This window comes from Phytophthora sojae (genome assembly GCF_000149755.1).
Source record: "Phytophthora sojae unplaced genomic scaffold PHYSOscaffold_7, whole genome shotgun sequence".
In the NCBI taxonomy this organism is placed as follows: domain Eukaryota; phylum Oomycota; class Peronosporomycetes; order Peronosporales; family Peronosporaceae; genus Phytophthora; species Phytophthora sojae.
Genome location: NW_009258121.1, coordinates 2,416,097 through 2,437,322, shown reverse-complemented (window position 1 = coordinate 2,437,322; position 21,226 = coordinate 2,416,097). Strand labels below are relative to the sequence as shown.

The window sequence follows — 21,226 nt, the reverse complement described above, 5'->3', positions numbered from 1 at the left end:
ACGCAATGCCACCAAGAATTCGATGGAGACGAACAAAGTCGATGGAGACGAACAAAGTCCGCCAAGAACTCGGTGGAGACGAACAGAGTCCCAAGTACTATATCCTGGGTAATATACGAATGGTGACAGTGATGCCAATTGGCGGAGCAGTTGGGGAATGCAAATACTGTAGTATTCGCTGCTCAGGTCAGCTGATGCGGTGACTGACCCAAGGTGCACACCTTTGGAGCCAGGTGTTCAATCGCGCTATTGCCACCTGCGAGCGCCATCTTGGCACGGGCACTCTTCCCCTCTTGCAGTCTCCCTACCAGTACTTAGTATTGCGGTCGTGACTTACGGCCACAAACTTTTCAGTCTTATCTTATGGGGGTTCTCCGATTTTAACGATGCAATTCCAGCCATCGGCTCGCCTTCCGACGATGGCAAAGCACTTTCGCGTCGGCAACACAGCTCTCCTTCGACTCGAGGCAGTCGATGTGTGCCGGAGTTTGAGTGAGTACGGTCCACCGTTCAACGTGTGCCTCTACCCCTCCCGCCCGCCATCGTCGTTTGATCTGCTCGGGGGTTCCTGTACAAATGTAACGACAGGGCGGGGCAACTTGACACCAGGGGCAAACAAGACAACCAACGGAGCACCCTCTCGCTCGACAAGCTGAGACCGTGCCAATCTCGGGAGATCCCGAGCGCCAAGTCTACGCGCGACAAGCGTCGCGACGCTGCATCCAGGACCTGGATTCCAGGTGTCGGGAGCGGCGCACTGTCCCCGGGCATCTGTCGTGCAACTTGTACTCTCCCTGTCAAGGCAGCCGACGCGGTCTTTACCAAATGGATAGGAGCTCCTCAACCTCAAGCGATGATGTGAGGCAGTTCACTACGGAAAAGACCGACTCCGAGACAGCCCCCGGTTGAATTCGTCGACTGCATTGTCGACTCGAACTCGCCTCGGACGGACAGCTATGAACTCGGACAGCAGGCCCGTGCTCGGACATTCCTCGAGCCACACGCCCATGAGCTCGGACGGATCGGAGCCCACAGCGGTGCTCGGGGCTCCGATGTCGCGCAACGACCTCGACCGCAGTCGCGCGCGCCATGACCACAGCGGACTCCTGTCACCCGGAGCGTCCTTCAGTAACTTGGACACAGTCAAGGGGCCGGCGCCGCACGCCTTCAGCAACAACAAGGTGCCGGTCAAGCCCAAAATCGCGCTCTTCGACCAGAACTCGGAGCTCTCGACCGAGGGGTTCACCCAACGCGCGGCACTGCAGACGTGCTCCATCAGTTGGCAGCACATTTCGTACTTCATTCAGCCCAAGGAGAAGAAGCTCGGGAGCAAGAGCAGCAAGCGAGGATCGGGTCCTTCGGCGTTGGAGGCGCAGTTCGAGCGCCAACAGCCTCGCAAGATCCTCAACAATGTTTGGGGACGATCAGGCCCCGGTGAGCTGACGGCCATTCTCGGTCCTTCCGGTGCCGGTAAGACCACGCTGCTGGATATGCTGGCCGATCGAGTGCCGTCGGGAGGCTCGGGCGTGCACCTCGAAGGTCTGGTTGAAGTGAACGGCCAGCCTCGCGACCTGCGCACGTTCCACAACATCATGAACTACGTGTCGGAAGATATGGCGTTCCTGGGAGCGTTCACGGTCTTGGAGACGCTTCAGATCGGTGCCGGTCTGAGTCTGCCTGGCCACATGCCGCCCGTGCAGCGCGAGGCTCGAGTTCAAGACGTGATCGACGCCATGGGACTGCGCTCGTGCGCCAACGCGCGTGTAGGTGACGTGTTCCACAAGGGCATTTCGTCAGGCCAACGCAAGCGTCTGGGTATCGCTCTGGAGCTGCTGTCGGACCCCGCTCTGTTGCTGCTGGATGAACCGACTTCGGGTCTGGATTCGTCCTCTGCTCGCGGTGTCATGCAGTACATTGAGCGGTTGTGCCAGGAAGGAGGCAAGAACGTCGTGTGCACGATCCACCAGCCGTCGTCGTCCATCTACGGCATGCTGACCAACCTCGTCATCCTCAGTGGCGGTGAACTCGTCTACAGCGGCCCCACGAACGCTGCCATCGCCCACTTCTTCTCCATGGGCTACGTGTGCCCCATGTATACGAACCCCGCGGAGTATTTTGTCCACTTGGTCAACACCAACTTCCACGAAGGCCTCAAGCTGGAGCCGTTCACGCGGGCGCTCAAGGAAAGTGCCGAGCCGCAGCGTCTCAGGGCCGACGTTGTGCGCGACCGAGCTCGTCGGGAAAACCTGACCAACCCGGAACTGCTGAAGGCCATGCGGCCGTGGCCCATGGACCAGTTCTTCGTGCTTGTCAAGCGTAACATGACCAACAACTGGAGACACCCGGGAGTCTTCTGGCTGCGTGTGCTCATGTACGTGCTGCTGTCGCTCATGGTCGGTACCATGTACCTGAGCTCCAACAACATCAAGGACGTATCGATGGTGCCGCTGCTCTTCTACGTGCAAGCTTTCCTGGTGTTCATGTCCGTTGCGGCGCTGCCTGCTCTGCTGGAACACCGCGCCGTCATGGAGCGCGAGATGCGGTCGTACGCCTTGTCGCTCACGGGCTACACGATGTCCAACCTCTTGGCTGCGCTGCCGGGTATTCTCCTCATCTCCGTGTTGGCGTCCGCTATCGTCGTGTTCCTGGCCAACGTCAACTCGTTCCCGACTTTCTTGCTGAACTTGACGCTGTCGCTGATTGCTGCCGAGTCGCTGATGCACTTGCTGGGTGCTGCCGTGCCCCACTACATTATGGGCATCGCGCTAGGCGCCGGTCTCTTCGGTATGTTCATGCTGTGTGAAGGCTTCATGGTGCCGTTCTCCGACATGCCCGTCTACTGGAAGTGGGGCTACTACCTCGCCTTCCACACGTACTCGTTCGAGTCGTTCATGTACGAGCACTTCTCGCAAGTGAATACGGAGGAGGCGTGGGATCTACTGAAGAGCTACGGCATGGAGAACGTCAACTTCACCCAGGACATGATCATCCTGGCGTGCTACTCGGTGGTGCTGCAGATTCTTGTCATCGGTGTGCTGTGGCTACGTTTCAACCGGCACCGTCGCCGCTAAGCAGTCCAGTCAGTGAATCAGTCTCTTTATTAACGTTTTGTATAAATATGCACGAATTGCACTAATGTTACAGCTGTCATTTGATGGATGAGCTGGAGACAACATACGTAGCGTTCGTGATCCTGTGAAGCGGGTGATCTAGCCCAACTTGTGTGAATGCGACATTGTCCTAATCTTTTCCGTGAATTTTTGCCGTAACTTACGACCCGTAAGCTATTATGTACACGACGGGATAATAAATTTGCTGCGTCCCGTTACATTGTCATGGCTTGCTGAACCACTGCGAATTATGAAATTCTTGAATAGTATCTACAAATTTCCAGCTTTGTTGACACCGATAGTCTGACTGCTCAGCTTGTTCGAAGGAGAGAATCGCATCAACAGCAAGGTACTTCTAAGTTGAAGTGGTTATTGAGCAGACAGAACCTCGTTCGCGCTGGTCGTGTCGTCTACTAAGTACGTGAGTAGTATCTCGAGGCTGGATTATCCCGCTCTGAACAAAATGCCTTGTTATGGATGTTCCAGTCTGAACATGGAATCACAGCCGAGGCTCCAAAGTCTCGAGCGAGTGCAGGTTCTTGTCCTCCTCGGCGAACTCCAGACGCTTCTGCGCCTTCAGGAGCATCCGCATCTCACGCTGGTTGTCCTCGTCAATCTTCAACCCCTTGTCGATCTGTTTGAACGCATCCTTCTCGTCCAGGTTCAGCACCGTAAAGTATCTAAAGTATCAATGAATCCAAACAAATGGAGGTGATGAGGTTGCAAGTTCAAATCAGCAGGCCACACATGTGTGCAGAAAGATGATAAAGCAACTACCATACCCGCTGTGCGACTTGCGTTCTCCACCATCCACGACCGAGTGGACGAACACCTCCACCTCTACCTCCAGACGATAGCGACTGCAAAAAAAAGCGTCGTGGGTTAGCACAGTAAAGGCCCATAATGCAACAGTCTGATCGCCACTCACCGAACGTTAACGACGCGGGCGCGCGCCGTCACAACATCCGAGACGGAAATCGGCAGCTTGAACAACACGCGGTTCATAGCGATGGTCACCATCTTTTCCGATTTGGTGAAGTTCTGGGCGCAGTACAGCGCAGCTCGGTCCTATCATCATCAAACCCACACCCACGTAAATCACCACCTTCATCGTTGCCCCCCAACTACAGCTCATACACCCTTACCATCCAGGTCAGCAGGTCTCCTCCAAACACCGTCTCGTTAATATTGAGGTTGCGGGGCAGGAACCAGTTGCGCACTTCAATCTCCGTGTCGCTGATGGAGACGTAGTCGTCCTTAGTCTCACCCGGGAGCAAGTCGTTGCTCCCGATAAAGGGGATCAAGTCCACCGCGTCCTGCTCCTTCATCCATCTCTTGGCCAGCTCCCTGCGCTTGTGAGCCACCTCCCTCATCTTGAGGCAGTAGTCGGCTTTCTCCGCGTCGAAGAGCTGCGGAAGACCCTTCCTCGGCCGCCCGAAGCGGTTGATGGCCACCATCGTGATGATGGCGTCGTGCGTGTGTTGGAACGTGCCCGTGGGGACGTCGCGTCGGTAGCCGCTCACCTGCACGGCCATGGACGAGTTGCTAAGGCCGATTACCTCGCCCTCCACGCGCACCAGGTCTCCGTGGAACACGGGCTTCACCAGGTCCACGCGGTCGAATGAGATGGTGGCCGTGGGGCCCAGCGACACCCGAGAGGAGATCGTTCCAGCCAGCACGTCCATGAGCTCCAGGATGGGGCCGGTGCGCAGCCATCTTCCCTTTTGGCTTTCGTCGCCCTGCCAACAGTTATGACACAGTTACCTTGGTGCACTTGAAGATGCATTGGAAGCTGGAGAGGTGGCGTACGATGATGTCGGTGAAGGCCAGTCGCGTGTCCTTGGCGCGCACTTGCGCGGGCATGCGGCGCATCCGCCACAGGTCCTGCGCCGTGCCCAGCAGCTTCTTGAGCACCATCTTCCAGCAGACGTCGTCAATCACTTCACTTCGTGGCTCGAGACGCGGAGCCCAAACCTAATTGAATAAAAGCCCAAAACTATAGTTTAGGTATCTTGGTTTTCGTGTTTTGGGACAGGTTTTCGCGCGTCGAACCGACCATCACTCTCGATTCCGCACTCGGCGCGATGGCTCCTGTACCCGCCGCGGCGCCGACGTCGGCGCTGCACGTGCTGGACCGCCGCGACGTGCAGCGCATCTGCAGCGGGCAGTCGGTGGTGAACCTGGCCACGGCTGTGAAAGAGCTGGTGGAGAACGCACTGGACGCCGGCGCCACGCAGATCGAGGTGAAGCTCAAGGAGTTCGGGCGCGACGCCTTCGAGGTCAGCGACAACGGCGCCGGCGTCGCGCCCGAGAACTACGCGTCGCTGGCGCGCAAGCATTACACGAGCAAGATCAGCAGCTTCGAGGACATCGAGACCGTCGCGTCCTTCGGCTTCCGGTGCGGCCTGGGCGGTGGAAACATGATACTTTCCCATGAGGCTCTAAGCAATTATTTGTTTTTCTTCGTTAGAGGTGAGGCGTTGAGCTCGGTCTGTGAGTTGGCAGCGAGCTTCTCTGTGTGTACGAGGACGCAGAACGAGGCGGTGGGGGCGCTTCTGGAGTACGATACGAGCGGACAGCTGGTGAAGGAGACGAAGAAGGCGAGGCCTGTAGGGACCACGGTCTCCGTGGAAGAGCTCTTCAAGGTGAGGAGAGCCACGGAAGGTGAAGAGAGGAAGTTGAGAGTGAAAGCGTTGATTTATTACTTTTTGATGTTTTGTAGCCACTGGCGGTGCGGTACAAGGACTTCCAGCGTAACATTAAGAAGCACTACGCCAAGCTGCTCAAGGTGCTGCAGGCCTACGCTGTGAGCTGCGCGAACGTCAAGATCTGTGTGTTTAATATCACGGGAAAGAATGCGAATCGGCACGTGGTGCTGGCTACACAAGCACACCAGACGATGGGGGAGAACATTGCCAATGTGTTTGGTACCAAGTTCTTCAGGACGCTGCTTCGTGTGGATTTCGAGTTGCGTGGTGCTTTGAAAGTGGAAACAGAGAATAAGGGCGGCGATAGTGATGGTGATTGTGACAGTGACAGTGAGCAGAAGAGCTCTGCAATGGAAGACGACAATTTGAGCGGACAGAAACGCAAGGTGGAGGGCTTTGTGTCGAAGGTTGGCGCTGGTGTCGGCAGGAGTGACAATGATCGTCAGTTTTTCTTCATCAACGGGCGGCCATTTGATTTGCCAAAGGTGTGTTTGCTGGTTGCTTTTATATTTGAATTGAAGATACTAACGCATCGTACCAACATTGTGCTATTAGATGTCGAAGACGCTGAATGAAGTGTGGCGACAATACGAAATGAAGCAAAAGCCTGCTTGCGTGCTTAACTTTCATCTCCCTCTTGGCGACTACGATGTGAATGTCACTCCAGACAAGCGTGAGACGTTTGTGAAGCATGTACGTGGTTTAGTCACGCTGCACTGGTTAGGTAAATAACTGACCCCCAACATAAATTTTACGTGTTGTGCTTTAGGAAGCGGAAATTATCGACGCTTTCAGAACAGGACTTAACAAATTGTACGAGCCAAGCCGAGGAACTTTTACAGTCCAGCCATTGATGACAGCATTCGCTCGCACCACAAAATCAGAAGAATCAACGAAAAAGTCTCCCCTGGCTACACCTCAAAAGAATGATTTCGAACAGTCAAAGACTCAAACGGAACGCGTACCTGCTGTTCAAGCCGGAGATGATGAAAACGAAGATGGCAGTGACGGTGAGGTGACTACGAAAACTGCTCAAGACGATTCCTCCCAAGCGCAAAGGGTTGAACCTGAGCTACCGAAAGCAAAACATGTCATTGTCGAAGTTCTTCAGCCCAAGGTTCAGCGTGAAATAAGCACGATACGCACTCCTGAACAACCGGGGCAAAGCGGCAAGCCGGTAGTTGTACTGTCACCAAAGACGAGTCCTGCTTCCCCTCCATCATCCCCAGAGTCGGTCGTGTTGGATTTGCGGAAGCCTGCCAAGCGGCAAAAACTCTACCCCTCTTTACCATCAGAGTCAACTCCCTCGACACCGGAAGAACACGTGTGGTCATTTGACGAGATGATCAAACAGAGACAACAGTATTTTGAGGGAGAAGTGGAGTACGAAAAGAAGCGCAAGACGAACCATCTTAAGGTGCCGAAGACCTGCTCCACATCGGTCGATGGTGCTACTGCAACAGACAACGAGGTTGCTGCTGCCGCATTGCAACGCGTTCTCAAAAAGGAAGATTTCAAGCGGATGCAGGTTCTCGGACAGTTCAACCTTGGATTTATTATCGGCAAGCTCGATAATGATCTTTTCATCATCGACCAGCATGCAAGCGATGAAAAATTCAACTATGAAACGTTGCAGCAGACGACGGTGATGCACCAGCAGCCTCTCGTCCGACCGCTGATACTGGAGCTGACGGCCGGCGAAGAAATGGTCATATTGGACCATCTGGATGTCTTCGCCAAGAATGGATTCACCTTTTTGGTAGATAAAGATGCCCCTGCAACAAAAAAATTGAAGCTGCTCTCATTGCCATTCACCAAGCACACGCAGTTTGGTACCGAAGGTAAGTCACCACAGTTATGATTGCTGCGAGTTCTTCAAGTATTCACTGTAGCTTCGTGTTTTGACAACAGACATTCGGGAACTAGCATCGCTACTGATGGACGCTCCGCTTAATCCGACCACTATTCGCCTGCCCAAGGTAATGGCAATGTTTGCGTCGCGAGCGTGCAGAAGCTCGATCATGATTGGTACTGCTCTTCACAAGGAAGAAATGCAGAAGGTATGTGGCGTAGGAATAGATAGTGGTTTGCTTTCGTGCTTACCATCGTTGTGCGCAGATTGTTCGCAACCTGTCTGGCCTGGATCAACCTTGGAATTGTCCGCATGGGTAAGCGTACTGCTGGTATTTGGCCATAGCGTGGGTTCTCACGAGCTTTTTTATCTCTTTCTACAGGCGCCCTACTCTCCGCCACCTAGTTGACCTCATGCACCTCGAAGACAGCAACAACAGCAACTAAGTTTGTGTAATCATTTAGTTCCGACTTGCGCGTGAGTGCGAGTCACTTCAGAGTAAGGCTATGTGAATAATTAGCTAGCTAAAGCTGATACTTCGTGTGAACAGCTCATGGCAGAGTACCATTCGGTAATGCTGGTGCGACGGTGTTGGAGCCCGGGGGTGGAAGCTGCTTCTGATACTTGCCGCGGAGTTTATCGAACGCTTCGACGAGGACGGGGTCGTTAACGTCGCCATGGTAGTTGGCGTTGACGAACTCCGTCCACTCACGAATGTCATTCTCTTCTGGTGAGTGGGTGAAGCACCCGCCTTCACACTGGCACTCACCACCGTATTCCTTCGGTAGGTTCTCCGGGGCAACAAACTCCAGCAGTGCCTTTGTGATGTCTTTTTGCCCGCGTAGTACGTGAATACGCTCGCGCGTCTTGGGGTTGACGAGTGGCGAGACAAGCTTCCAGATGAGGTTGAACCAAGCTGGCGGGTTGATGATGAACACTTGGTACACACGTTCAGGGTTGTAAGTGGCAATCACCTCGCCCCATTTTTTCGTGTAGTTGACCACATCGCTGGACATGTCGGCCATGGAAATGCCCTTGATATCATAGATTTTGAGCATGTTGCCATCGGGAAACTCTCGCGGGTCGACAACATTCCACATAAACTCCATCATGCGCACGTGGTGCATAATAGCCTCGAGTTCAGTAACTCCACGAGCCGTGAAATCGTGTAGCGCCTTCCGTTGACCGCCAAGAAACTCGTACGAGATGAGGTGACCCTGTCGATCCTTTTTGTGCAAAAAGTGCGTGAAGCACTCCTTCATGTCGGTGAACACGTGCGACGGACGCATCAAAATCGTATCCACGTCGTTCTCCTTCCGCCACTTCATCGTGGCAGCATAACGCTCCTTTGCTTCCTCGACATCGCCTTCACAGCCGGCCAAGAAGCGAGTGTTCACCTCACCCTTCTCTTCGCCGTGCTCGTCATCATCGCCCTCCAATGAGCCTTCACTCTTGCCCATCGTGATGCTGACACACTCGACGCGCAACTGCTGCGCGCGGGAAAATCTCCTAGTCGTGAGCAACACGCTGATACGTTCGTGGAAGCGGGTGAGGAAAAGAACGAGAGCCGACAGCCACGCCAGCAGTTCGAACGAGCCGTTGTCCATCGAGTTCATGACGGCCGCAACCGCTGCCAGGAACGACGTAAGACCCCAGAAACGACGATTTGTCTCGTCCGAGTCTTCCAGGCTGCCCGAAGTCTTCTCCGACTTCACGGCAACATGCAGTACATGGTCGTCGCGTGGACCGTTCCCTAACGGTTCGGCTTCTACAGCAACCTCCTTCTTCCCGCGAGTAAGCATTTCGCACGAGTAGAGCGCGGTTCCATTAGCAGAAGGACCGTTCACGTAGAATCGGAGAATACTCGAGGGATACATCTCCACTTGGAAAGCTTCGCCAACAGCAGGGTTGCTGATGACGATCGACTCGGGGAGCGACGACTCGTGCTGGACGGTGACGCAACTGATGGAGTTGTCCTCAGGCTGAGGGCCACGCTGCAGCTTGAATAGGGCGTCTTGGAAGAGCTGCATTGCTTTGCGTAGTGCCGCCGCGATCTCCGTGCACTGCTCTGGGGTGCGCGCACGCACACGGAACACCCGGCCGTCCGATCGGATCACAGTGAGAATACGCGGGAATTGGTCGTTCACTTCGATGTGCAAAATATCCGACAGGTGAACCGACGATCGCACCTCGCCCAGCGCCATCGCCGACAACGGAGCTGAGTCATCATCGCTAATCGATCCTGTGGCCTTGAAGCACAGCAGCTCCGCCGTCGTCAGCATGAAGATTCGCCACTTCCACAGCGCCACATTGGCACTCATACGTCGACTCGCCAGGGATCGCCCACCCATCGTGAACGTGCCCAGGTACAAAATCTCATCCATCGTGTTGTCCTGCTCCTCCAGCAGGCAGCTGTACAGAATGCCGGGCAAGGCATTAGAGCCACTATTCACCACGCCACTGCCCAATGTGTTCAAGCTGAAGCTGCCGCGACCACCGGCATCAGGCGTTGAGACCATCACGTCCAAATCTTTTCCCGATTCAGGCGGCGTCAACGGAGCCAGCGGCACCGGCATCCTGTCCCCCGTCAGCGGCGACAGCTCCGGGTCGCTCTCTCGCTCAACATAGTTCGGGTTCGAGTTCTGCCTCGACCTGGAGTTCTTCGGGCTGCGGTAGCCCGCTCGACGCTGCACCAACTGCCTCGTGCACAGGTCGCACACTCGCACCTCCTTCATGATGCCCAAGTGGGGCAGCGGCACTTGGTTCTTGCTGTGCACGCCACACACGGCCAGCCCGCAATTCCGGCACCGATGCTGTCGCATTCACGCCAATAAAACCCATCATCAGTCTAATAGGACCCACGAATTCACCCAAACAAAGTCTAATAAAACCCACCCGAAGTCGCAAAAGCCGGAGAGGGACATTGCACACGTGACACTTGGAGTCCGCGCCGCTGTGGGGCGCCATCGCGGCGTCCAGCGAGCGCTGGCTGCTGAAGTCCGAGGCCGTGGGTCCGGCCGCGTCGTCGGCGCTGCTCACGGGCGCGCTGTTGCTCTTGAAGTGCGCCAAGAAGGCGGCTTTGCGTCGCTGGAGCTCCTCGACCATGGACGGCTCCGCGTCGCCGGCGCTTGGAGACGCTGGCGACGGCGACGCGGAGGCGGAAGCGGGGGCGGAGGGCGCCACGTCGGGCGCGCGCTCGCGGGAGGTCTCGCGCAGGAAGCGGGGCATTGCGATGCGTTCGCCGGCCCCCATCTCGCTCGGAGGCAGGCGGTCAGTGCTCTGCACGTTTGGTCTCTGCTGGCGCTTTTCGAGTCGAAGTGTGAAGTGACGAGAGCTGGGCGGAACGTCGGGATAACCTCGCACGAGGCGATTCCCTCCGTATAGTTCTTACGATTGCTGGAATTGTAATTTAGACGCGCATATGATGTTGATTCAGGAGTTCTGCCAAACCTGATAGGTGACACAAAACTATCTATATAGTGATTTGTAGTATTGAAGGTCTTGGTACTGAGTCAGCTCGCTTAAGTAAAGTGTACGTTCTTGGTAAAACTGTTCCTTGGACGGATGCAGCCGCGTCGTCATGTCTCATGTAAACTTAAGCGGGATAATGATGCTAAAAACGCTTCTCGGGGTCCCGGTCGTCTCTCATAGTGCCTGAGCTGCCAATGTGGTGTCGCTGTTGCCCTCGTTGCTGGTGATGGTTCCTATTGCCCATGTGGGGGCATGCCGACGACTACCGCGTCGCGGAATCGCTCGCGGCGTTGTTGATGCCCAGCTGGGAAGGTATCCGCGGTTCCGATGTTTACGACGCGGAATTAGCGAATCGACTAAAGTGTCCGTAATTCTTCGACCATCAGCCAATCAAAGATCGTGAATGGGCTCTTTTCAGCCAATTACACGAAGGTAGCAATTAAGTCGGCACCACTTCAACTTGTGTCCGTTCAAGCGCACACCTCTGATGGCAGTTGTGCTGCGTTTATCCTGCTGAACTGCTGCACACTGGGCTGAATAAGGCGCCATTGAGGCGAGATTGGGTCTCTATCTCCCTCTCCCTCTCTCTCTCTCTCTGTCTTGGCCAAGCTCAGTTTGATCGTCAGTCGCGACCGGTGCGATTCGTCGACAGTCGCTCTTATCCTGCAAGTCGCTGGCGCTGCTCGCGGCTTCGTGGCGCTGTGTACTCATCGCAATATCCAACGCTGACCGACGACTAGCGCAGACAGGAGCCAACTCATATGAGCTCCTCGGCACCGCATGTCTGCTGCATAGTACGAAGCGAGAGAGAGGACGGCGCTGCTAGACGATTTCAGCCTCCGAAGCAGCCAGACAGCGCGTCTGGACGAGCACGAGCGCTCTTGCGTCGCAGATACAGCCAGCTTGTCGGCCATTACATGCTAACGTGAATCATCTGCCACCTCCCAGTGCGTTGACGGTATTCCATGGGTGTCGGTGGCTGTAAACGTGCTCATAATGATAGCGTTAGCCTTCTCAACTCGACTAATGGCCCCCCCCCCCACCTCAGCAACGTTGAAGCATTTTCCAGCAATCCAGGGGCATTCAGAGCCATCTCGATCAACATGACATGCTCTTCTTGATACCTTCGTGCCGTTCGTCCGAGAACCGGACTTGTCCGAGGTGCGGAGTATTGCTGGAAGAGAGCCCTTGCTGCTATCCGTGAAACGCTCGACGAGCGCTGCAGCCATATTTCCGCGGAAGACTCGTCCTGGACAGACAGACGCAGAGCGCGTTTGCTGCTGCATGCTCTGGGCTGTTGTCAGCACCACCTCCAAGCGCGCGTGTGTGTGTCTTCTGCGATTGCGGTCGTGCTGCGAGTCGTAACCATCTCGCGCGTGAATAGGATTCGCGCGCGTCGTTCCTTCCTTCCAGCGGCGGAAAAGTGTCTGTCTATCAAGGAGGAAGCGCCAGGAGAACAACTAACTACGTTCGTGTAACCTCCAGCATAGTGCAAAGCGTGGTCCCCGTGACAGGTTGTCACCCTCCCGCTCCACTCCATCATTTCTCCGAGCGACATGCGCGGACGACTCGCGGGATCCATGGCCGATACCTGCATTTCCAGCAACACGCCGCTCACGCCAACTCCATACGAAGCATCCGACGACGAGGTCCCCAGCTCCTCGTCCGGTATCGGCCATGCCATCGGCAACGCAGAGCTCGAGACTGGACACGGGTGCAGCTTGACGACGCCCCAAAGCGACCTCATGTCTCCTTCGAACGCCGTGGAGGCTCACTACGGGTGTCTGGACGCCATCGCGGTCGACTGTGCTGTCAGTACAGAGGGGAAGGCCAAGTCCTTCAACTTCACAGCAGAGTGCGAGTCTGCTCAGCGTCGTCAGCGCCGTTCCTTGCAGCAATGTTGCATCAGTTGGCAGCACGTGTCGTACATCATCCAGCCCAAGAAGCGCTGGTTGTCGAAGTGCACAAGCACCAAGAGCGGATCAAGTAACCAACAACCGCGCAAGATTCTGAGCAATGTGTGGGGCCGATCGGGGCCCGGAGACCTCACCGCTATCATAGGCCCCTCCGGGGCTGGCAAGACCACTTTACTCGACATTCTAGCGGATCGAGTGCCGCCTGGAGGTCCCGGCGTGCGTGTCGAAGGCATTGTCGATGTAAATGGCCATCCTCGGAACCCTCGCAGCTTCCACTACATCATGAACTACGTCTCGCAGGACATGGCGTTCCTCGGATCCTTCTCCGTTCTTGAGACACTGCAGATCGCTGCGGGCCTTGGGCTGCCCAGCCACGTACCAATACTTACGCGCGAGTCTCGAGTTCAAGACGTAATCGACGCTATGGGGCTGCGCGCGTGTATGCATGCGAACGTCGGGGACATCTTCCACAAGGGCATTTCGTCTGGCCAGCGCAAGCGACTCGGTATTGCTGTAGAGCTGCTCTCAGACCCAGCGTTGATACTGCTGGACGAGCCAACATCGGGCCTCGACGCCTCGTCAGCTCGGAGTATGATGCAGCATATCGAGCGACTGTGTCTAGAAGACGGCAAGAACGTCATCTGCACCATCCACCAGCCTTCGTCTTCAGTGTTCGAGATGCTGACGAACTTGGTGATCCTGAGCGACGGAGAGCTCGTGTACTTCGGCCCCGCGGCAGCAGCTCTCACACACTTCTTCTCCATGGGCTACGTGTGCCCACTCTATTCGAATCCGGCGGAGTTTTTTGTGCATCTAGTCAACGTGGACTTCCATCCGGGGTTGAAGCTTGGCCCGTTCGTAGAAGCACTGGAAGAAGGCGCCGAGCCGCAGCGACTGCGCGTTGACGTGGCTCGAGATCGCTACATGCGGGACGTCAACATCATCAACGTCGCCATCCTGCGAGCCATGCGGCCGTCAAGACTCGACCAGTTCTGCGTGCTATTGCATCGCAACCTGGTCAACAATTGGCGCCACCCGGGCGTGTTCTGGCTGCGCGTGCTCATGTACATCTTGCTGTCCTTCATGGTCGGCACCATGTACTTGAGCTCCAACCAAGACATTACAAGTTCCGCTATGGTGCCGCTACTCTTCTACGTGCAGGCCTTCTTGGTCTTCATGTCCGTTGCAGCTCTGCCCGCTCTATTGGAGCAACGCGCAGTGTTAGAGCGCGAAGTTCGGTCCCATTCCCTGCACCTCGCGAGCTACACGACGGCCAATCTCCTCGGTGCGCTGCCCGGCGTCATGTTCATCTCGTTGTTGGCGGCATTCATCGTCGTCTACTTCGCCCACGTGCACTCGTTCGGGTCCTTCTTCCTTAACCTGACGCTGTCGCTGGTCACGGCCGAGTCCATGATGCACTTGCTGGGTGCTGCGGTGCCGCACTATATAATGGGCATCGCACTGGGCGCTGGGCTCTTCGGCATGTTCATGCTGTGCGAAGGCTTTATGGTGCCATTCGATGCGATCCCTGCGTACTGGAAGTGGGGCTACTACCTCGCGTTCCACACGTACTCGTTCGAGGCGTTCATGTACGAGCATTTCTCGCAAGTGAACACAGAGGAGGCCTGGGAGCTGCTGAAAAGCTACGGCGTGGAGAACGTCAACGTGTCTCGCAACATGCTCATTCTCGTGGGGTACGCAGCAGCGTTGCAGCTCGCAGCTATTGTAGTGCTAGCCTTCCGATTTGGCCGCCATAAGCACCATTAGACCTGGCAATATAAATGTGAACTGAGTGCTGTAACCTGTATCTGATCTTTGTCAAAGTGAGTTGAAGCCGACGTAAAAGCCGAACGTGCGTCCGCTCGATACATGAACGATGCTTCTGAAGGCGTTGATCGGCACAGCCAAGGACCTATGGCGCATGCGGCGTATGCCTGCGCAAGTGCGCCCGAAAGACACTCAATCGATTATCACCGACGTTATCGTACGAAATTTAGGCTACGTGCATTGATATATTCGCTTTACGGTCTCATGTCTCGAATGGACTACCGTAGGGTGATGAAAACCAAGAGGAGAATGCTTCGCACGGGGCCGATCCTGGCCCTCATGGATGTGGTAGCTGGGGCCATTTCGTATCGGTACCGAAGGCACATCGAGATGAGTGTTGGGAAGAATTGATCTAACTGGTGTTGCATGCATGTATAACAGGCTCTCGATGGGGGCAGCAGCGACGATCTCTTTCGATCGTGTAGACCTCATCAAGCCTGTGTTCCATGGTGACCATGTGCGGCTGGAAGGGGAGGTAATTGGCCTCGGGAACTCGTCGATGGCAGTGCAAGTGAGGGTTTTCCGCCACGATATCGCAACAGACACGCTCCAGCACACACACGACGCCATCATCACGATGGTTGCCATCAACCGCTTCGGACGCCCTAGGAAGGGTTTTCCCCAGCCACTCGATGCGGATCGTGCCGACTACTGCGCGAGAATGGGTGAGCTTGCAAGACAGCGCAAGGAACTCTCTTTCCAGTGGATGAAGGACCAAGAAGCGGTGGACAAACTTCCGTTCATAAAGCAGGAAGACTTGCTTCCGAGTGAGAGCAAAACCGAGTACGTCTCTGTGAGTGAGACGGAGGTCGAAGTGCGCAACTGCTTCTTGCCTCGCCACCTCAATCCGCACGACACGGTCTTCGGCGGCGACTTGCTCTCTTGGATGGTACGAATTGCTCTGAATGCGATGACAAGAGAAGAGGGAAGGGAAATCTCACATTAGTGGTGTGTACCAGGACAAAATCGCTCTACGCTGCGCTCAGAAGTTCACCCGATCAGAGAAAATGGTGACCATTGCCATGAACCGCGTGCTCTTCAAGCTGCCGATTCTGATGCTCGACATGGTCAAGATGCGTGCTCGCGTCGTCAACGTCGAGTAAGTCGGTCATGTTTTGGTGCGAAGTATCTGCAATCACAACAGTAACTGTGCTGCTGTATCGCAGTCGTTTTCACCTGGAGGTCGAGGTCGAAGTGCTAATTGACTCGATCATTGACGGCGGCAAGCGAAAGTCTCACAGCGGGTACGTCTCATGTTACTACTAAGGAGTGTTTCACTCCATTGCTTGGACTGAGCCAGGTATTTTGTCTCGTGTTGCAAGCTACTTCACCGTCCTCAACCTTGATGACAAGGACCATTTCAAGACCATCGACAAGGGCCTCGAGGTTGACGAGAACAACCAGAACGAGATGCGCATTCTCCTCAAGGCTCAGAAGCGACTGACGTTCGAGGGAGAAGATACAAACTTCCACGCGCTCAAGACGCGCATTCTCTCTGGTGAATTTGCAGCAGATCAGCCCAAACATCACTGATGCGTGAGTGCGTCAGCCCCGTACAACAAGACGAGGAGTGAATCAAGTTTGCTACATGTACCTGTAGGCAACTTGCTTTAGTCCATCGCCACCTGCGGCATTTGGTGCTTCCTCGGCAAGCATTTGCTGCTAGCTTTTCGCCATGAAACGCGACTTTCATTACCAATGTCATACTGCTACAACGTAAGAATTAGTTCCGCTTGTCTTCAAGCTGGAGAGCGGGCCTCGGGCTCCGCAGTTGGCTCCGAGTCCGCCGACGTTCCTGTCGACATGAGCGGCGCCGTCGGCTCCGGTTCCTCCGAATCGTCCGAATCCTCGGAGCTCTTCTCGACCTCCTTCTTCATCTTGGTCGGGTCGATCTGGGCCAGCTCCACGAGTCGGTCTCTCTGCGCTGCCGCCTGCAGCTTCGTGATGGTCCGCAGCCCGAGAACGAACTCGCCGACAATGCACAGCAGCAGCATCGTCGACGTGAAGCCGATGCTCCCCACGAACACCAGGCCTACAGTATAACAACAGCTCTACCGTTAGAACAGGATAGGATCACCCCTCCATATCTACTCAGTAGCTCCACGTACCGACGTAGTGCCAGGGTGATACTGGGTCGCAGTGTTCCAGCTCCACGGCGACTCTAATGGGGGCGTCCTGCTCCTGCACCTGCTCCTGCTGGCCATCCTCCGTCGGGTCGGCGCTGACATTGGCCCAGCGGGAGATGACCAAGTTGTAGACTGCGGCCTTGGACAGTCCCTCCTGTAGCTGGTAGCAGCTCAGCACGTTGTGGCACGCCTTGTTGTCGCCCAACGCGGCCAGGCTGTTGAGCGTCGCATTAAGCGCCTCCTCCTCCTCCGTCGACTCCTGCAGCTTGCGGACGGCCGGGGCCGTGTTGAGCTGGCCGCTCTTGAGGTCCCTCGAGTCGTAGAACTGCACCTCGAGCGGCTGCGGCGACACGATGTTCATCGTATAGCACGAGTGGCCGAAGAGCGTGAGCAGGAACCGGTCCGACCGGCCCAGCAGCAGCTCGTCCGCGCACGGGACGCGCACTTGGCCGCCCTTGGTGCACGACCGCAGAGCTGTCCACAACAAGAGAGAGAGAGAGAGAGAGAGAGAGAGAGAGAGAGACCCCGGTCAGGTCGGGCCACTTCAAGTCACCTCAACCTGGAACACGGCCTACCGTGGCCCGGCCCGCACAGCAGCCCCAGGGCCACTAAGCAGCCCAGCTTGGCCATCATCACGCGGACTCCTAGACGATCTCCGAAAGCGGGGGAATAGTTCTCTGAAGGGCCTCGCGACCGGCGCCGCTCGATCTGATGAACCAGCGCCGGTTCAAGTCGCGATCTTGACTCGCGTCTGTCGCAGTAGTCAGGCCATCTCTCGCCCGCGTCGGCCCAAATCGCCGAGGAGCTACAGAAGCTGTTGGATCCGAGTCACTGGATCCGGCCAATTCAGTATCGAGCGATGGTGGCGGCTGTGGGCGACGACGTCGAGGCGGCGTCCATGGAGACCGTGCGCGTGTTCAAGTACGCGGCCATGGCCGTGCTGCTGGTGATCACGGCCGCGTCGGCCCTGCTGCCCTTGTGGGTGTCGAGCCACGGCACGCGGCGCGCGCAGAACCTGCTGAGCCGCAAGCTGCCGTTCGCGACGGCCGGCGTGTTCCTGGGCTCCGGGCTGCTGCACTTGCTGCCGGATGCAGTCAAGCTGTACGACGAGGTGGTGGCCAGGATGGACGTGCCGCCGCACTGGATGACGGCGTTCCCGAGCGTCTACCTGCTCTGTGCCTTGGGCTGCTCCATCGTCTGGAGCGTGGACCTGCTTAACATGGGCAACTCCGGCAAGCTCATGGCCGTGGCCAGTGCTGCTCGGCCCGACCGTACGTACTGCGTGGCCTGCTGGGCCGGCATGATGATGTTGAAGAGAGGACTGACGTTGGGTTGAACAGATGAGACCAGCATGTACCGAGTGCAGATCCCGTCCGTGACCTCGTTCGGGTGGAGGAATCGATCGGTCTCCGTGGACGGCAAGGAGCGCTTCTACTCGTGCTCGTGCGGCACCGTGTCATCACCTTCGATGTTCCATCGCGCTGCCAAAATGGAGGAGGGCACGTGCCTGCTCACGCCGAGCGGCGTCAAGGTGCGTTGAAAGGCAGTCTTTGTAATGATGAGTACGTATATCACGCTTAACACTGTTGAGTGCAGCTTGTGAACGGTGTGGGAGCTCAGGTCGTGATGGAGTACGAGTCCGCTAACGTTACGACTGGGTTGCTCGAGGAGAGTCACGAGACGGAATCCACAGTCAGCGAGCATATCGTGTTCTCCGGTGAGAGGTACAGTGCCGAGCATACTCATGTTTGTAGCAACCACGACAAGTGAGTGCTACACTTTTGTGTTACGGTTGACTTGGACTGTGCAGCTACTTTCTCCCCTATTTATTAGCCGCGCTCTTCTCGGTGCACTCGCTCATCGCTGGCTTCGCGCTCGGAGTCAACCACTCCATGGACCGGACGGCCGTGGCCACCACTGTTGCCATCTTCAGCCACAAGGTAAATAGGATACGGATCCCGGCCAGAGTGGCAATCATGTTGAAGTGAGCTGGCCCACTTGACCCAGTTCAACGTGCTGACACGTGTGCGTTTGTTTGATTCAGTTCATCGAGGCCATGTCGGTGGGCGCCAACTTCGCCAAGGCCAAGAGCAGCATCGCCCACCAGCGGTCCATCGCCGTGCTGACGCTCTACAGCTGCATGACGCCGCTCGGCATCTTCCTGGGCATGGTGCTGTCCGATTCCTTACGCGGCAGCAGCGCGCTGGCCATGGAGGCCGTGGCGCTGAGCATCGCGTCGGGCAGCTTCATCTACCTGGCGTTCCACGAGCTGTCGGAGGAGAACGCGAGCCAGGAGAGCCACACCATCGAGAAGCTCGCGCTCTTCTCCGCGGGCATGGCCAGCATGGCCGTGCTGGCCGCGTGGGCATAGGTAATAATGTGCCGTAACAGCAGGACGCCTGGGGCAAGCTGAGCAAGAGAAAACAGGACATTCGGACGATCGCATTGCCACTTGCTATGGAGAGACCATCACGATTCGCGGCCTTGGGCTTGCCATTAGTAACGACGCGGCCGCCATAACTACATGTACACAGCGCTTTGCCATAAATACGAACAAGTCGAGGTGTCGTCCCGAGAGTTTGGACAGGCAAAGAATCGCCAAAAGGGAAGAAAAGCATGTACACTTCAGCGTATTTGCAAGCCAAGAACGTAGGGGCTGCAACTTGCAGCCATCCATCCATGCGTTGCCCCACCATCGGAGCTGGCGGTGCCCGCTGCCCAGTGACATGACGAGCCCGCGGCGGACAGCACCAAGCGCTCGCTTCTGGCGGAAAGGAGGCGAGCAGCAGGCTGCGAATTCTCAAGTTACATTTTTACATTGGGCTCGGGTGGATTTTCACCTTTGTGAGGCGGTGGCGACAGCAGGAGCTTGGCCAGATGTGGTCTCGGTGCAGGCAGGGAAGGTGGCGTCAGTGTGTCCACCATTTGCGGGCGGCACCGGGATTCTTCATGACTCGACAAATTTGACAAATTTGACATTCGGCACCGGTGCCGCTCCGAGATTCTGGTCGAATTGTCAGCCCTCTCCGGGAAATCGAGCTGGCCTTGATCGACCGCCGCGTGGCAGGCCTCGCGCCACTGCACGCACTGCAACGGACGATCGCGAAAGGCAGCAGAGCCGTTGCCGTCTTTGAAGTTGCTCGGCGGAGGACATAGACAGCTTCGAGATGGACGCCGAGATGCCATCTCTTGTCCCCATTGCTTCAGGACGATCGACGACGACGAGCGCACGAGCCACGTCAAGTGAGCGGGCAGATAAGGGGCGGCGACCTGCACATTTCGTAGAGATCCGCTCGCCTCGCGGCCACCTCGGCACTCACTCACTCACCCACTCATCGGCAACAGCGAAACGAGTCGTTGCAGACCCTTTTCGACGCCGAGAAGGCGGGGCGAGGCTTGCATTTGGCGCAGCCTCAACCACCTCGTGGCGTTGCGGGCCGCGCCTATCGATTGGTTCGTGTAGCATTTTGACGCTGCAGTTGACGTTGAGGGGCGTGCCGCGAGCGCTGCTGCTTCGGCGGAGCTCTCTGCTAGTGGCAACAGGCGCATCAAGCTTTCAAGCTTTCGAGGGGCAGTAACTTGACTCGACCGGACTAACAGCGCATTGCCTAACATCGGTCGTGCTGGTGTCACGCTTCCTCCGAATGGCGATGATACTCTCAGTTCTTTTTCAATGGGGTATACACGTACGTTTTCTAGAGTTTATGACTATCCAAGAAATCACCACTAACCCCTTAGAAACACGCTCTTTCAACATGTCCGACTTGTACGGGGTATGTGATCGTGCAAGTCCCCAGTTCTGCCTACACGAAACATGACTTTTGCCGCTCGCGCCGCGATGATGCAGCGGCGAGTTTACCCTTTTGCCTGTCAGCGACACACGCCGTGCATAGACCGCCTGGGCCTGGCGCCAGCTTCGCGGTGCACCGTATCAGCATGGCGTGCCGGTTCCGATTTGCTTGCCAGCCCGAGCCGAGCAGCCCTGCTTTCGCTCTATGCCTGCAGCCTGCAGGTGTCGGACACCAGCCCGCCGCCGAGCTCCATGGTCCGCCTTCGTGGCAAACAGGCGAGAGAGCTCTTGCCGGAGTCGGCGCCTGTTTGAGCGGCCATGTGTCGGCGCCGTCGCAGAACCTGCTCGCTCAGCTTGGCCGAGTGGTCAAGTCCAGTGTTGAGCTTACCTTACTCGACGCTTTTGTGGAACCTCGGGGGTATCTCC

The 21,226-nt window shown here is 56.5% G+C and overlaps 7 protein-coding genes across 7 annotated transcripts; 3 read left to right on the top strand and 4 right to left on the bottom strand.

Moving 5' to 3' along the window:
* Positions 1 to 889: 889 nt before the first annotated feature.
* Positions 890 to 3,071, top strand: PHYSODRAFT_563080 (ABC transporter-like protein; the record flags this gene model as incomplete). Its single annotated transcript, XM_009534255.1, has 1 exon — positions 890 to 3,071. Exon 1 carries the CDS (start codon positions 957 to 959, stop codon positions 3,069 to 3,071), a length of 2,115 nt encoding a protein of 704 aa, XP_009532550.1. The 5' UTR covers positions 890 to 956.
* Positions 3,072 to 3,609: 538 nt separating this feature from the next.
* Positions 3,610 to 5,027, bottom strand: PHYSODRAFT_317407 (hypothetical protein; the record flags this gene model as incomplete). Its single annotated transcript, XM_009534254.1, has 5 exons — positions 3,610 to 3,790; positions 3,893 to 3,970; positions 4,039 to 4,178; positions 4,256 to 4,849; positions 4,920 to 5,027. 5 exons carry the CDS (start codon positions 5,025 to 5,027, stop codon positions 3,610 to 3,612), a joined length of 1,101 nt encoding a protein of 366 aa, XP_009532549.1.
* Positions 5,028 to 7,337: 2,310 nt separating this feature from the next.
* Positions 7,338 to 10,302, bottom strand: PHYSODRAFT_286944 (hypothetical protein). Its single transcript, XM_009534253.1, has one exon. The coding sequence runs from the start codon at positions 10,244 to 10,246 to the stop codon at positions 8,222 to 8,224; it is 2,025 nt and encodes a 674-aa protein (XP_009532548.1). The 5' UTR covers positions 10,247 to 10,302; the 3' UTR covers positions 7,338 to 8,221.
* Positions 10,303 to 12,697: 2,395 nt separating this feature from the next.
* Positions 12,698 to 14,824, top strand: PHYSODRAFT_515318 (hypothetical protein; the record flags this gene model as incomplete). Its single annotated transcript, XM_009534252.1, has 1 exon — positions 12,698 to 14,824. One exon carries the CDS (start codon positions 12,698 to 12,700, stop codon positions 14,822 to 14,824), a length of 2,127 nt encoding a protein of 708 aa, XP_009532547.1.
* Positions 14,825 to 16,623: 1,799 nt separating this feature from the next.
* Positions 16,624 to 17,666, bottom strand: PHYSODRAFT_347351 (hypothetical protein; the record flags this gene model as incomplete). The annotated part of the gene is made up of 3 exons (XM_009534251.1): positions 17,586 to 17,666; positions 16,993 to 17,484; positions 16,624 to 16,916 (listed from the first exon to the last, which is right to left on the bottom strand). Exons 1-3 carry the CDS (start codon positions 17,641 to 17,643, stop codon positions 16,624 to 16,626), a joined length of 843 nt encoding a protein of 280 aa, XP_009532546.1. The 5' UTR covers positions 17,644 to 17,666.
* A 169-nt stretch (positions 17,667 to 17,835) lies between these two features.
* On the top strand, positions 17,836 to 19,606 carry PHYSODRAFT_361503 (ZINC/ iron transporter). The gene is made up of 5 exons (XM_009534250.1): positions 17,836 to 18,281; positions 18,351 to 18,541; positions 18,607 to 18,776; positions 18,821 to 18,950; positions 19,055 to 19,606. Exons 1-5 carry the CDS (start codon positions 17,870 to 17,872, stop codon positions 19,379 to 19,381), a joined length of 1,230 nt encoding a protein of 409 aa, XP_009532545.1. The 5' UTR covers positions 17,836 to 17,869; the 3' UTR covers positions 19,382 to 19,606.
* A 209-nt stretch (positions 19,607 to 19,815) lies between these two features.
* Positions 19,816 to 20,476, bottom strand: PHYSODRAFT_303946 (hypothetical protein; the record flags this gene model as incomplete). The annotated part of the gene is made up of 2 exons (XM_009534249.1): positions 19,816 to 20,280; positions 20,339 to 20,476. 2 exons carry the CDS (start codon positions 20,474 to 20,476, stop codon positions 19,816 to 19,818), a joined length of 603 nt encoding a protein of 200 aa, XP_009532544.1.
* Between the last annotated feature and the right edge of the window lie 750 nt (positions 20,477 to 21,226).